General features: G+C 45.9%; 1 protein-coding gene across 1 annotated transcript in view; it reads right to left on the minus strand.

Annotated features, from left to right (window-relative positions):
• The window catches only part of DGKZ (diacylglycerol kinase zeta), a 187,695-nt gene that overhangs the window by 88,070 nt on the left and 85,032 nt on the right, over positions 1-14,593 (minus strand). Inside the window, 2 exon segments of the mRNA XM_029583064.1 lie at positions 736-844; positions 12,193-13,082. Coding sequence (XP_029438924.1) covers positions 736-844; positions 12,193-13,034 — 951 coding nt within the window. The 5' untranslated portion in view covers positions 13,035-13,082.

Consider the following 14,593-nt stretch of genomic DNA (forward strand, 5'->3'; position numbering starts at 1 on the left):
TCCCACCATCCCACACATCCCATCCCACACCATCCCACACATTCCATCTCATACCCTCCCACCATCCCACACATCCCATCCCACACCATCCCACACATCCCATCTCACACTCTCCCACCATCCCACACCATCCCACACATTCCATCTCACACCCTCCCACCATCCCACCATCCACACATCCCATCTCACACCCTCCCACCATCCCACACCATCCCACACATTCCATCTTACACCCTTCCACCATCCCACACATCCCATCCCATCCCACACATTCCATCTCATACCCTCCCACCATCCCACACATCCCATCCCACACCATCCCATCTCACACCCCTCCCACCATCCCACACATTCCATCTCACACCCTCCCACCATCCCACACATCCCCATCCCACACCATCCCACACATCCCATCTCACACCCTCCCACCATCCCACACATTCCATCTCACACCCTCCCACCATCCCACACCATCCCACCCGACGCCTCTTGGGCAATATGGGCAGGCTTTATCAACTGGGTGTGCGCAAAATCCAATTTCAGGTGGTGTTCTGGGGTGTGGGGAAAGGAAAGTTCTCTCTGCTGCATTCCTGCGCATGTCCATGCCCGCCCCACACAACGCACACGTTTCATACTGGAAATACATGCATGCGTGCCCTTTCTTAATTTGGGCCTCAAAGTCCCCTCAACGTTTAGCTCCGTGTGGGCCGTTTGAAAAGGATCGTGCGTACTTACGCTCCAATCCACCGTGCTGCGGATCACCCTCTCCGAGTCGCTCCTTAGGGCCAATGCGGGATTGGACTGCGCAACCATGTGCTGGAGGCCTGACTTGGCGATGGCTTTCCTGAGGAGAATGCAGAGAGATGAGAGAAGCTTCCACACCGAAAGGTTTCACAAGCCAGAGAAGTTCTTCACAAGGAAACCACCCAATGCCTCATCCTGTAATTGCCCACAACCTGTGGCCTCAAAATTCAGAGGTGAAACCAGAGTCCTGCAGGTGAGGTTACAGTTGGTTTTACTAAGGATCCAGCAGGTTTGCTCCTCTCAATGAGGTAAGGTTTTCAATGATAATTTAACAACAAGAGGCCATCTCCATCCGTCCCCCCAAGCCCCTGCTCAAATATCACTGAGCACGGATTAAAATGATAAACATTTGATAAATTAGGGGCGATTTCCAAACGGTCAGCTTAGGTGCGAAGATCTCAGCTACTTTTTTTTTCCAAAATAATTTTTATTGAAAAAAGGAAGAAGAATATGGCTGTAGGAACACAAAAAGCCCACACAGTAGTGGGGAAGGGCCTGGGGGTGAGGGGTGAAAGGGGAAGATGATATTGACGATGTTGGTTGAGTGAATGCTGCACGAAGGTGGCGCAGGTGGGGAATAGATGAGGTAAGGAGGAGGTTATGGGTTATCTACATGCAGATATCTTTCAGGGATGAAGGGACACGATCGTTAGCTAACGTCCACACACGACTGCTGGGAGTGACTTTATTCATGCATCAGATCTGCAAGGCCCATCCTACGTGGGTAGAAGTTTTACAGGAAGTACAATCTACGCATGTTACTTTCTGATGTCCTGAAGTGAGGGTGAAAGCAGGAACTTTCACAGCCAGCTTCAGAGAGGGGGCAGTGCTTGAGCTTCCCAAGCCTGTCCTGACTGGAGGTGGAGTCCTAAGGACAGGTTTGGGAAGCCCTGAGCTAAAGGATTGTGAAAACTGCCCTCCATGTTATGGAAAATAATGGAAATCCTGTGAGTGAGGCTGCTGTAAAAAATCCAGGTCAGGTGACATCCTCCCTACAGTGCACGTCACGTGACATCCTCTCCACAGCCCACATCACATCATGTGACATCCTCCCTGCTCCCAAAAGCTCTGTTATCTCAGGACTCATCACTTTTTTAAATTTAATGACCTGTCAGTCCTTGAACAAAAGCAGTAGCTGTAGAAAAAAGTTATCCCTAAAAAACTATTAAAGGCTGCTTCACTCTTGTAAACATTAGCTCTGATCAGCTGTCATTTTTGTTCTATTTCTGCACCGGTGCCACTGTTGCTCTTGATTTGGAAAGGAGAGGAAGAATTTGAATGAGCAGAACAGAGCCCACAGTTTGCGGCTTCGGCATTACTAGTGCCAGGCTCACCCCAGCAGGAGTCAATTTCTGAGGAAAGACAGATGTTACAGTGCAATGCGGGGAATCCCGGGACAGAGGGCAGGGTTTTTAAATGCCTCCTTACGAAATCCAAGATAAACATGCCATGCTGAGACAAAGCACAGCCATCATGAAGTGCCCCCACACCTCCCCTGAGAATGCTTCAGCCAGGGCTGCCAGGTCTCAGCTGATGGCCCAGGCAGCAGGCGTTTAAGGTTATTAAGCACTGGGCAACATTTTGGGGTAAAGGGAATCTGTACAGGGCAGATGTCTAGCACACAGAATTAAGGAGTGCATCTGAGCTTTGGAAGCAGCACACAGTTTGGGCTGATGTATTCTATAAGGAGAATGTGACAATAAGAGGCAGAATAAAGGGTGACCTTCTGCAGGCAGACGAGCATCCGGGAGATCTCCATATAAAGACGGTGATAGTATGAGCAAGGGAAATTGAAAACTAGAGCAGAGCCGGCAGGGGTAACCGGGTAGATTGTGTAGGCCACATGGTCCTTAATTACTAGCATCTGCTACGTTACTGCATTATGTATCCCAGAAGGATAGAAAGACGGCAGGGAGGTACAGATAGAATCTCTCTCTAGACAATTAGTCAGGTTTCTGCGTGGGCCACTCTGTCATATTTGTGCTGCCTTTTTGGCCCTTTTAAATGATTAATTTTGTTTCCTTCATTACCGACCCAACATTGTTGCTTAGCAATCCTAATTATAGAAGAAATACAATGAAAATGTATTTTGCCTTCTATGCATATAAACTGTGCTTCTGGGTGCTGCTCTGCATCCCAGTGCACTGTACACCCTGCAGCACTGCGTGCAATTGTCTGTTTCTAGATTCAAACCATGGAGGGGGGAGGCTTGGCCAGCAGGGATAGGGGAATCGTACCTCCCAGTTAAACGTAAAGGTATCCGGCCACACAAGGCTGGGTACGTTTAACCTGCTTCAGGGCAAGGCTACACTTAGTCAAAAAACCTCTTTGACTAACTCCATGACTGTAGTTATCTGGATAAGTTACTTGGAGTTAGCCAAAAGGTTGCTTTTAATTGGCTAACTCCCAAAAGTTGGCTAGTTAAACCTTTCCAGAACAGAGTCCATAACATTCAGGTTAAGCAGGATGTGCAAAAATAAGTCACTGGACAGGGACAACGTTGCCTGATGCTCCCTCGGTGCAATTCGGGAGAGAACATTGCAGTAGCAGCCCAATAATCTGGAGGGGTGGTGACGTGGCCCCGAGCATTCAGGAAAAGGGTAAAAATGTGAATGCTTAGTCGGGCAATGTTGAGATGACTATTCAATTTCTTCAATTTAAGAATGTTTTATCAGCAGCACGATTAATATTATTAATGTTGGTGTGTTTGTGGATTTAAGTCGATAAAGCTTTTATAAACATTCTTTGTACTCCGCCCAGAATGTAGATATCAATGGCAGAATCCTAAAAAAATAAGCCAGGTGAATTAAAATGCTTGCTTTTAAATGATATGGATTTAACAGGCATTCCATAAACCTGGGGAAAAAATTATTACCAATGGGACACACTATTATCAGGGTACAAACTGTACAGAAAGGAAAGAGTAGGTCACTTTGAGGAAGATGTAGCACTAAATGTTAAAGAATCAAATACAGTACAAATGTGAACTGAAACCAAAAGCACCACTGGATCACTAAATAAGAAAATGTATTTAATTTATTTATTTCCTAGGGCTTTTAAGAGCAAGGTCCATTAGGCTGCAGCCATAGCCACCTGTTCAGGATAGTGACAATGGTCAAAATGAGATGAGAGAAGCTACCAAAGCACATAATACTGGGCGATGTCAATTACTTTCATATGGACTGGGTAGATGTGCCCTTGGGGTCCGACATAAGACATAACATTTCTGCATACTATAAAGGGCTGCCTTTTGAAGCAGCTAGCCCTCAAGAGGGGAATCAATTTTTTATTTTCTCAAAAATGAGGAAACTATTGAGAAAGACATTAAAATACAAAGCCAGGAGGCTTGCAAGTTGCATAAAATCAGCTTGTACTCACCGTTTTAGAGGCTCAGAGTAAATGTATACCACCAAGTTTAAAAGATAATGCACCTACTATGTGCGCACATCTTTGAAATTTAAATATAAGCGCCTAGTTTCCAACTATATTCTCCAACATGCCTCTTTTTAATTCAGCTAAAAGGATGTGCAATGTGATGATCTGTGCATATTTTTAGTATAAATAAGTAATTTTTTTTTGTTTTTAATTAGATTGTATTTTATTTCATTTTAATTGCTTACTGTATTTGCTTTTGATTTTATTTTACTGCTTTAGGAATAATTGCTCTTTATCTAATTTGTTATTTATGTTTTATATATGGAAACTGTTGTGCTGGCCAGTCTGAACGACGGTATATAAGAGCTTAATAAATAAATAAAATAAATACTTTCAGGCAACTAAAAATCCTCTAATTTAGATTCAGCAAATCGTCCCACATTACCCCTATCATATGTGCCCAGACCCCAACTCAGCCTTTGAAAATGTACCTGCAAATGTAATCGTCTAATAAGGCTCAGGAGCTAACAAACAATTTTTTTAATATAAATTATTAGAAAGAGAAAACTGGGGCTTTGAAGAACATCTTTCCTGCTAGTGATCCGAAATAACTTACCATGCCCAGCAGAAGTATCAGCAATAACATTTAAAAAATGGAGAGATACAGGAATTAAACCCATTAGAAATTTGATGAAGAGTTAGTCTAGCAAAAAGCTGGAGCAGTTACAGAGGAAATATGGATGAGATGAGAAAGACAGATTTGCATATATATAAAAGACAGGCTGATCCAGAAAAACTGTAGAGAAAAAAAAGCAATGATATGACACAGAGAAATGTTTGAGAACTAATTAGTGAAACTAGAGATATCTAAAAGACTAGTTTTTAGGATTTATCAAATGTTCTTAGTGAAAGATAATAAAAGTTCTCAATGCTGCCAAAAATTATAAAAGACTGCAATACAGAACTATCAGAGGAAGCTTGGCAGGATAAATGGAGCTGTTACCTCCATATTAATGACTGAAAATCGTTATAAATGGATAATGAGATGGCATGTGATGTTGAAAAGGTTAGCATAAACTGGAAGCTGCGTACCTACCTGGTGGGACAGCAAAGAGGTCAAAACAAGTTTAGGAAGGTTATTAAGGAAAGCATTAAATAGCACGGGCGGAATTCCCATTATTCCTTTACGAATGCTGATTTCACTGGTAAACAAAGCTTTGGTTTCCTTCAGGCTTTTTGGTGTTCCAAATACAGGTTTTGATGCTGATCACAGATATTAGTTCGTAATTTGTACATCACGTAAGGTTTTTGAGAAACGGCCAATTTTGTGTTACAATAATTGTGAAATTTTAAAACAATCTCGTGTACATATATTTTCTTGCTGGACAGTAGTTTTTATGATTTTTAAAATTCATGTCGTATTTTTGTTGGCCATAAGCAACGTAACATGTAACAGAGACTAACTTTTTTTTAAAATACACCAAGAAACTCTGCCTGATCCTGCCAGAACTTGCTCGGGCAAGCCCCAGCTCGGCTGCAAGATTCCAACTTGTTTCCATGACGACGCAGCCTTGTATAAGCAGCAGCAATGAGTAGTCTCCTATGCAACGTCTGTGTGAATAAGCGAATCGTATCACTAAAACTGTCGCGTTTAAAGCTTGTGGATTTAATTTCATATACTTTATGAAATGTCGTGCCAATGTCGTAATTGCCATGACACGTTTTGTTACATCTGTGGTGAGTTTACTCTGAAAGCACAGAAAAGGAGTATGACTGCACTCATTAAGAAGGCATACGAGTTATACCTCGGGTGCAAAATTGGTGACCAGGACAGAGCATGGGCTCCTCATATATGTTGCACATCTTGCGCCAGTAGTCTGCGAGCTTGGCTGAAAGATGTGCGACCATCCATGCTGTTTGCCATCCCAATCATGGAGGTAATAGAAAGATCATATAACTGACTGTTTCTTCTGCATGACAAACGTGTAGGGATACTCAAAGAACAGGAAGTTTATTGAGTACCCTAACCTTGCATCAGCAATGAGACCAGCGCTGCATGACTGCCAGAGATGTGGACACTTGATGACGAGGATGACGAGATCAGCGCCGCATGACTGCCAGAGATATGGACACTTGATGACGAGGATGACGAGACCAGCGCCGCATGACTGCCAGAGATGTGGACACTTGATGACGAGGATGACGAGACCAGCGCCGCATGACTGCCAGAGATGTGGACACTTGATGACGAAGATGAGGAGGTAGGCGGTGATGGTGAGCCGTCACAGATGGAAGCTGTGGCTGATCCTGACTTTGTGCCATCAACATCCAGCGAACCTCATTTAATATCTCAGTCAGAGCTGAACGATCTGGTCAGAGATTTGGCTTTATCGAAGAGTCAGGCGGAGCTGCTTGGGTCAAGGCTGCAAGGATGGAATCTTTTGTCATCTGATACGAAAATTTCAGTATTTCGCAGCCGTCATGAAGATTTGACAAAATATTTCACCAAGTAGACAGTCTGACTTTTTGCTGTGACTGTTTTGCTGCACAACAGCAATATCTACCCATCAATACCTGTCAGACATGCCGTTCATATAAAAGAAATGTATGAGAACATGCAGCTACTGCTGAACCACATTGAATACTCGAGGTACAACTGGAATTTATGTGGTGATCTCAAGGTAGTTGCAATTCTACTGGGTCTGCAGCTTGGTTACACCAAGTATTGTTGCTTCCTTTGTGAGTGGGACAGTCAAGCAAGAGATTCGCATTACGTCAGAAAAGTCTGGCCTCTCCGCAAGAAGTTGGTTTCAGGGCAGAAGAATGTTCCGCACGACCCATTGGTGGATCCAAGTAAGATATTTCTTCCACCTTTGCACATCAAACTTGGGTTGATGAAAAACTCCGTTAAGGCAATGAACAAGCAAAGTAAAGCCTTTGATTATTTGCGGCAAATGTTTCCATGCATAAGTGATGCCAAGATAAAAGAAGGTGTTTTTGTTGGCCCACAAATCCGAGCTGTGAAGAAGGACAGCCACTTTGATAGTCTTCTGCAAGGTAAGGACGTGTTGCATGGACAGCCTTCAAGAATGTCGTTTGTAACTTTCTAGGCAACTATAAGGCAGCAGACTATGTCAAACAGGTTGAAAATCTGGTTCAGGCATACAAATTGATGAAGTGCAACATGTCATTGAAGATACATTTTCTTCATTCCACTTGGACTTCTTCCCAGACAACCTTGGTGCTATGAGTGACAAACATGGTGAAAGGTTTCATCAAGACATTGTCAAAATGGAGAAATGGTATCAAGGCAAGTGGAACCCTTCCATGCTGGGTGACTATTGTTGGACTCCGAACCGCAAAGTGTCAGAGAGTGATTACAAACGAAAATCTGCAGCAAAACATTTCTAGTTTTGTTCTCTGGTGCCAACATTGCCATTATAGCTTATGCCGCTACAGACACGTAAGAATACTTAATGTATATCGCACGTTTCTGGCAAACGGTACATGATGCAGACATAATGAATGCATATTTGTGTTCAGCTTGTTAAAATCGACTTGTTTCACCGAAGGTTGTGGAAGAAACAAAGTGTTCCCAGAAATTTGTTGACCAGTGTTTCCACAGTTTAATTATTAGTAGAGAAATTGATTGCTTTTATGCTGGTTACAGCCAGATGAATAGTAGCAACTAAATGGAAAAACTTAGTATTGCCAAAGGTAGAAATTTGGTTTGAAAAAATGTGGGATATTTTTCAATGAGGAAATTAATGGGAAAAAAGTGGAGAAAATCATTACTAGTGGAGTTCGCGGAAACCATTTTTAGACTCTATGGAAGGAAGAAGAAATATGGATAAGAAATGTTAATTTTATTTTAAAAAAGTACGAGGTCAGGGCCAGCCGCAGCCTCCGCCTTCTACGTTTTCCCAATGGGGAAAAGGACGCAAGGTCAAAATGGTTCTGGGCTGGCAAGAAAAGATTGCAGTTTGGCAGAAAAACCCTCCTGAATTCCAAGGTTCGATAAATAATATCCCATCTCCGATCATCTGAAATATCATGAAATCTGTTCGTTCATGAATCGCTGGAGATAATGCTACTGATGTTCTGTCTGTACTGTTTTGTTATACAAAAGCAAAATAAAGAGAAAATATCTCAAGAGAAAAGAAGAAGAAAACTAGTAAAGAGTCAGCGGGTGATTTGCATGGGCTGGGGCACTGCCAAGCTAAAGAGATTGAGGAATCAGCAGGCACGACCCTGCAGAGCTGCTACCAATAAGGACTTCTGAAATGACCCAGGAACTGCGGCCCAGGTCATTTAATTTCTCCTTCAGCTCACTTAGCAGAGACAAGAATACAAACTAGAATCGCTCGCCACATGGCTGAATGTGATAAGTTGTGGGACAGCTGGCCTGGCTTCTCTCATTAATCTGTTGGGAAGAGGGGATCTACTTGGATTTTCCAAAAGCTCTGGATAATGTCCCTCACCAAAGACCGCTAATGAAGCTAAGCTGGGTTCTTTCATGCACATAAATAAAACAAAACCGATAGAAAGACGGGATAAAAGGATTGCAGCAAATGGCCAATTTTGGGTTTGATTCCCAGATCCGGTCTTCTGCTGAGCAGGCAGTACTCCCAGGAACCGTAAAAAGGGCCCAGTGCATAGCAAAGTCTGCAGATAAGTAATAATCACAACCAAACCTGCAAAGGAATCTCACAAAACGGATTTGGGGACTTGTAAAATGGCAGAGGAGCTCCAGTACTGGTTACTTTTACCCACTAAAGGGCCGATACTGGCTTTTACCAGGCAAGAAGGAGATGGTTGCGTCGTTGTGGCTTAATATTCAGGGTGCAGTAGGGTTACAAAGAAAACAGAAAACATCATTACGCTGTTTTACAAATTCATACTGTGCTCACCCAGAACATTATACACTTGGAAAAGGGAGAGAAAACGCAGACATGATTAGGGTTATAGAGCATCGTCCAAACGAGGAGAGAACTGAAAACCAGACCTCTTCTGTCAGGGATATCATCCCTGGTTCAATTCTTCCCCGAATCCTAAGTGTCAGAAAGTGGAAGGGTGCAACAGCAGAGACACTGCTGGAAACAGGATGCCGCTCGCTCGTCAGTGCTGTGCTACAAGTGGAGATGAGGATGGTCCTGTCAGGAAGGGAGTTAGCGCTCCAGCTGTCCGGCCAGCATGAGCTTCTGCACAGGACACAAAGAGAAGTGCAAGAAGGGAAGGCAGGCAGCTGCTTTTCAATCCCAAGCATGGCATCCGCTGCAGCCTCTTTAACTGCACTCCTTCTTTTTCTCTCTTGCCCTGTAAGATCCATGGAGCAGGGACTGTTCCACGTGTGCTGGTGTTTGTGCAGCGCTGCACAGGTCAGTAGCACTAGAGAACTCTTAGGTAGCACTGCTAGTAGTCAATTCAAATGTTACTTCTACAGGAAAGGAACATTACCTTCACTATATAAAAGTAATCTCACCTGAGCCTCTGACAGATGACAGAGGACAGGCTGGAGACATTCAGAAAGAAGGGATTTTTATTACACAGGTTTTTTCGATAAACATATTTGTGAGTTAGGTTGCTCCCTCCGTAAAAATGTTCTTAACAGTAATTTTGTTATGGATTTGTCAGTTTCTTGGTTTTGACTGTAAATATTACTACCCTTAATAGAAACATGGGGTAACCTGCACGGAGCATCAGTTACTACCCTTAGCAGAAACATGGGGTAACCTGCATGGAGCGGCAGTTACTACCCTTAGCAGAAACATGGGGTAACCTGCACGGAGCATCAGTTACTACCCTTAACAGAAACATGGGGGTAACCTGCACAGAGCAGCAGTTACTGCCCTTAACAGTTACACGGGGGTAACCTTCATGGAGAGGCAGTTACTACCCTTAGCAGAAACATGGGGTAACCTGCATGGAGCGGCAGTTACTACCCTTAGCAGAAACACGAGGGTAACCTGCACGGAGCGGCAGTTACTGCCCTTAACAGAAACATGGGGGTAACCTGCACGGAGCAGCAGTTACTACCCTTAACAGAAACATGGGGGTAACCTGCACAGAGCAGCAGTTACTGCCCTTAACAGTTACACGGGGGTAACCTTCATGGAGAGGCAGTTACTACCCTTAACAGAAACATGGGGGTAACCTGCACGGAGCAGCAGTTACTACCCTTAATAGTTACGTGGGAGTAACCTGCACGGAGAGGCAGTTACTACCCTTAAAAGTTACATGGTGGTAACCTGCACGGAGAGGCAGTTACTACCCTTAAAAGGTACATGGGGGTAACCTGCACGGAGAGGCAGTTACTACCCTTAAAAGTTACATGGGGATAACCTGCATGGAGCAGCGGTCATTACCCTTAACAGAAACATGGGGGTAACCTGCACGGAGCGGCATTTACTACCCTTAAGAAAGACATGGGGGTAACCTGCACGGAGCGGCAGTTACTGCCCTTAACAGAAACATGGGGGTAACCTGCACGGAGCGGCATTTACTACCCTTAAGAAAGACATGGGGGTAACCTGCACGGAGCGGCAGTTACTACCCTTAAAAGTTACATGGGGGTAACCTGCACGGAGAGGCAGTTACTACCCTTAAAAGTTACATGGGGGTAACCTGCACGGAGAGGCAGTTACTACCCTTAAAAGGTATATGGGGGTAACCTGCACGGAGAGGCAGTTACTACCCTTAAAAGTTACATGGGGGTAACCTGTACGGAGAGGCAGTTACAACCCTTAACAGTTACATGGGGATAACCTGCATGGAGCAGCGGTCATTACCCTTAACAGAAACATGGGGGTAACCTGCACGGAGCGGCATTTACTACCCTTAAGAAAGACATGGGGTAACCTGCACGGAGCGGCAGTTACTGCCCTTAACAGAAACATGGGGGTAACCTGCATGGAGCGGCATTTACTACCCTTAAGAAAGACATGGGGTAACCTGCACGGAGCGGCAGTTACTACCCTTAAAAGTTACATGGGGGTAACCTGCACGGAGAGGCAGTTACTACCCTTAAAAGTTACATGGGGGTAACCTGCACGGAGAGGCAGTTACTACCCTTAAAAGGTACATGGGGGTAACCTGCACGGAGAGGCAGTTACTACCCTTAAAAGTTACATGGGGGTAACCTGCACGGAGAGGCAGTTACTACCCTTAAAAGGTACATGGGGGTAACTTGCACGGAGAGGCAGTTACTACCCTTAAAAGTTACATGGGGGTAACCTGCACGGAGAGGCAGTTACAACCCTTAACAGTTACATGGGGATAACCTGCATGGAGCAGCGGTCATTACCCTTAACAGAAACATGGGGGTAACCTGCACGGAGCGGCATTTACTACCCTTAAGAAAGACATGGGGTAACCTGCACGGAGCGGCAGTTACTGCCCTTAACAGAAACATGGGGGTAACCTGCACGGAGCGGCATTTACTACCCTTAAGAAAGACATGGGGTAACCTGCACGGAGCGGCAGTTACTGCCCTTAACAGAAACATGGGGGTAACCTGCACGGAGCGGCAGTTACTGCCCTTAACAGAAACATGGAGGTAACCTGCACGGAGCGGCAGTTACTACCATAGGAATCTTGCTGGGCAGACTGCATGGAGCATTTCATCTTTTTCTGCCGTCAATACTATGTTGCTATGATTGCAGTGAGAAGGTCTTCCTGGACTCAAGTGATGCAGTTGTTGAAGGCATTCGGTTCATTTAACAACGAATTGTTATTTGTTTTATTATTTCTGGCAGGTAGCCATAAAGTTTGTCGTCTGTTTTATGGAGTTGTGAATGGTTTATATAACCCGCCCAGGATTACAGGCTAGAAGTATCTTAACTAAATATCTGCATAGAAGAGGCCATGAAACACAAAGGATGTGCAGGAGGGAAGAGGAGGATCCCTTCACCCCAAAATACAGCACAGCATTTACCTTACCCTACAAATTAGCAAACCCTTTATCCCCCTAAACCCCGCCCAAGCTCATACAGTGGGGAAGAGGGGTCTACATACAGCTGAGCAGCCTCCACGGTGTCAGGAGATGGCCTGCAAGGCGGCACAGCAGGGTCACAAGATGTGGGTGACTTTCGCCTCTTGCTGGCTAACATCTGCCTCCTGGCACACAGTCTCACCCTGCAGGACGGGCCCAAGCCCCAGCCTTCTCCAGGACCACAGCTGTCTGTGCAGCGCTGCCGCTGGCTGCTGCGTCTGTACTGGCCGTGCAGTCCACTGATGCTCTTGCCATGTACAAAGTCCATGGGCAGGAGGTGGGAGGAGGTGCGGCGCAGACAGCACGGAGTCCGCAAGAAGTCTTTGAAGGCACAGATGGACAGCAGGGATGGCTCTATTCCTCCTGCAGCAGCCAGCGGCTTAAGGAGGTCTTCCAGGTGCTGGTCCTCCTCAGAATCGGACACAGATATCTCGCTCCAGCTTCCCGCATCCTTCTGAGGATTCCCGTCTCCCATCTGGCACTCCTCCTCCTCCTCCTCCTCACTCATGCGGATTAAGCTGGCCAGCAGCAAAGATGGCCCCACCAGCTGATTGTCAATAGTCCGTATCCTGCCTCCTCTCCTCTTCTGTACTGCGAACCTTGGGTTCAGGCCAGGCGTGATGGTACTTGATCGCCGCCGGTAGCAGTTGCTCTTGGTCCGTCTGCAAGGAAAGCCCAGGCATAAGGGGAGACCCCGTATCTGGGCACTGGAACGGCGTCTCTGCGCCAGAAACGCTGATGGCTTCCCAGTGCCGGATCGTCGTCTTCCCTTCCCTGTGGCCAATCTCTGCTGGCAGCATCCACGGGGGCTCAGGCCTGAGGAGGCCTCTCTACTCCTGAAGTGTCTCTTAAAGAAGTTCTCCATGGTGAGATAATGGGAGAGCCAGCACGAAGATAAAGGTCAGTGCTGTGGCTGTTAATGTAGAAACCATGACGTTAAAACTGGGACCTGGAAATCTCTATGAAGTTTCAGCAAAATGTTTGAGGTATTCTGATTCTTGGTGTGAATATACAACCTCAACCCCTTAGCATGGGACCCTTGCTGTATCCATAAACACAATTCACTCCATCAACAAGGGATCCTTGCCTCATCCCTTCCATGACACACAACCTCACCCCATCAACAAGGGATCCTTGCCTCATCCCTTCCATGACCCACACAACCTCACCCCATCAACAAGGGATCCTTGCCTCATCCCTTCCATGACACACAACCTCACCCCATCAACAAGGGATCCTTGCCTCATCCCTTCCAAGACACACAACCTCACCCCATCAACAAGGGATCCTTGCCTCATCCCTTCCATGACACACAACCTCACACCTCTTAGCATGGAATCCCTGCCTCATCCCTTCCATGACACACAACCTCACCCCATCAACAAAGGATCCTTGCCTCAGCCCTTCCAAGACACACAACCTCACACCTCTTAGCATGGAATCCCTGCCTCATCACTTCCATGACACACAACCTCACCCCATCAACAAACGATCTTTGCCTCATCCCTTCCATGACACACAACCTCACACCTTCAGCATGGAATCCCTGCCTCATCCCTTCCATGACACACAACCTCACACCTTCAGCATGGAATCTCTACCTCATTCCTTCCATGACACACAACCTCACACCTTCAGCATGGAATCCCTGCCTCATCCCTTCCATGACACACAACCTCACACCTTCAGCATGGAATCCCTGCCTCATCCCTTCCATGACACACAACCTCACACCTTCAGCATGGAATCCCTGTCTCATTCCTTCCATGACACACAACCTCACACCTTCAGCATGGAATCCCTACCTCATTCCTTCCATGACACACAACCTCACACCTTCAGCAAGGAATCCCTGCCTCATCCCTTCCATGACACACAACCTCACACCTTCAGCATGGAATCCCTGCCTCATCCCTTCCATGACACACAACCTCACACCTTCAGCATGGAATCCCTGTCTCATTCCTTCCATGACACACAACCTCACACCTTCAGCATGGAATCCCTACCTCATTCCTTCCATGACACACAACCTCACACCTTCAGCATGGAATCCCTGCCTCATCCCTTCCATGACACACAACCTCACACCTTCAGCATGGAATCCCTACCTCATTCCTTCCATGACACACAACCTCACACCTTCAGCATGGAATCCCTACCTCATTCCTTCCATGACACACAACCTCACACTCGCTTAGCATGGAATCCCTACCTCATTCCTTCCATGACACACAACCTCACACCTTCAGCATGGAATCCCTACCTCATTCCTTCCTTGACACACAACCTCACACCCTCTTAGCATGGAATCCCTGCCTCATCCCTTCCATGACACACAACCTCACACCTTCAGCATGGAATCCCTACCTCATTCCTTCCATGACACACAACCTCACACCTTCAGCATGGAATCCCTGCCTC

This window comes from Rhinatrema bivittatum, chromosome 17 (assembly GCF_901001135.1).
Source record: "Rhinatrema bivittatum chromosome 17, aRhiBiv1.1, whole genome shotgun sequence".
Classification (NCBI taxonomy): Eukaryota; Metazoa; Chordata; class Amphibia; order Gymnophiona; family Rhinatrematidae; genus Rhinatrema; species Rhinatrema bivittatum.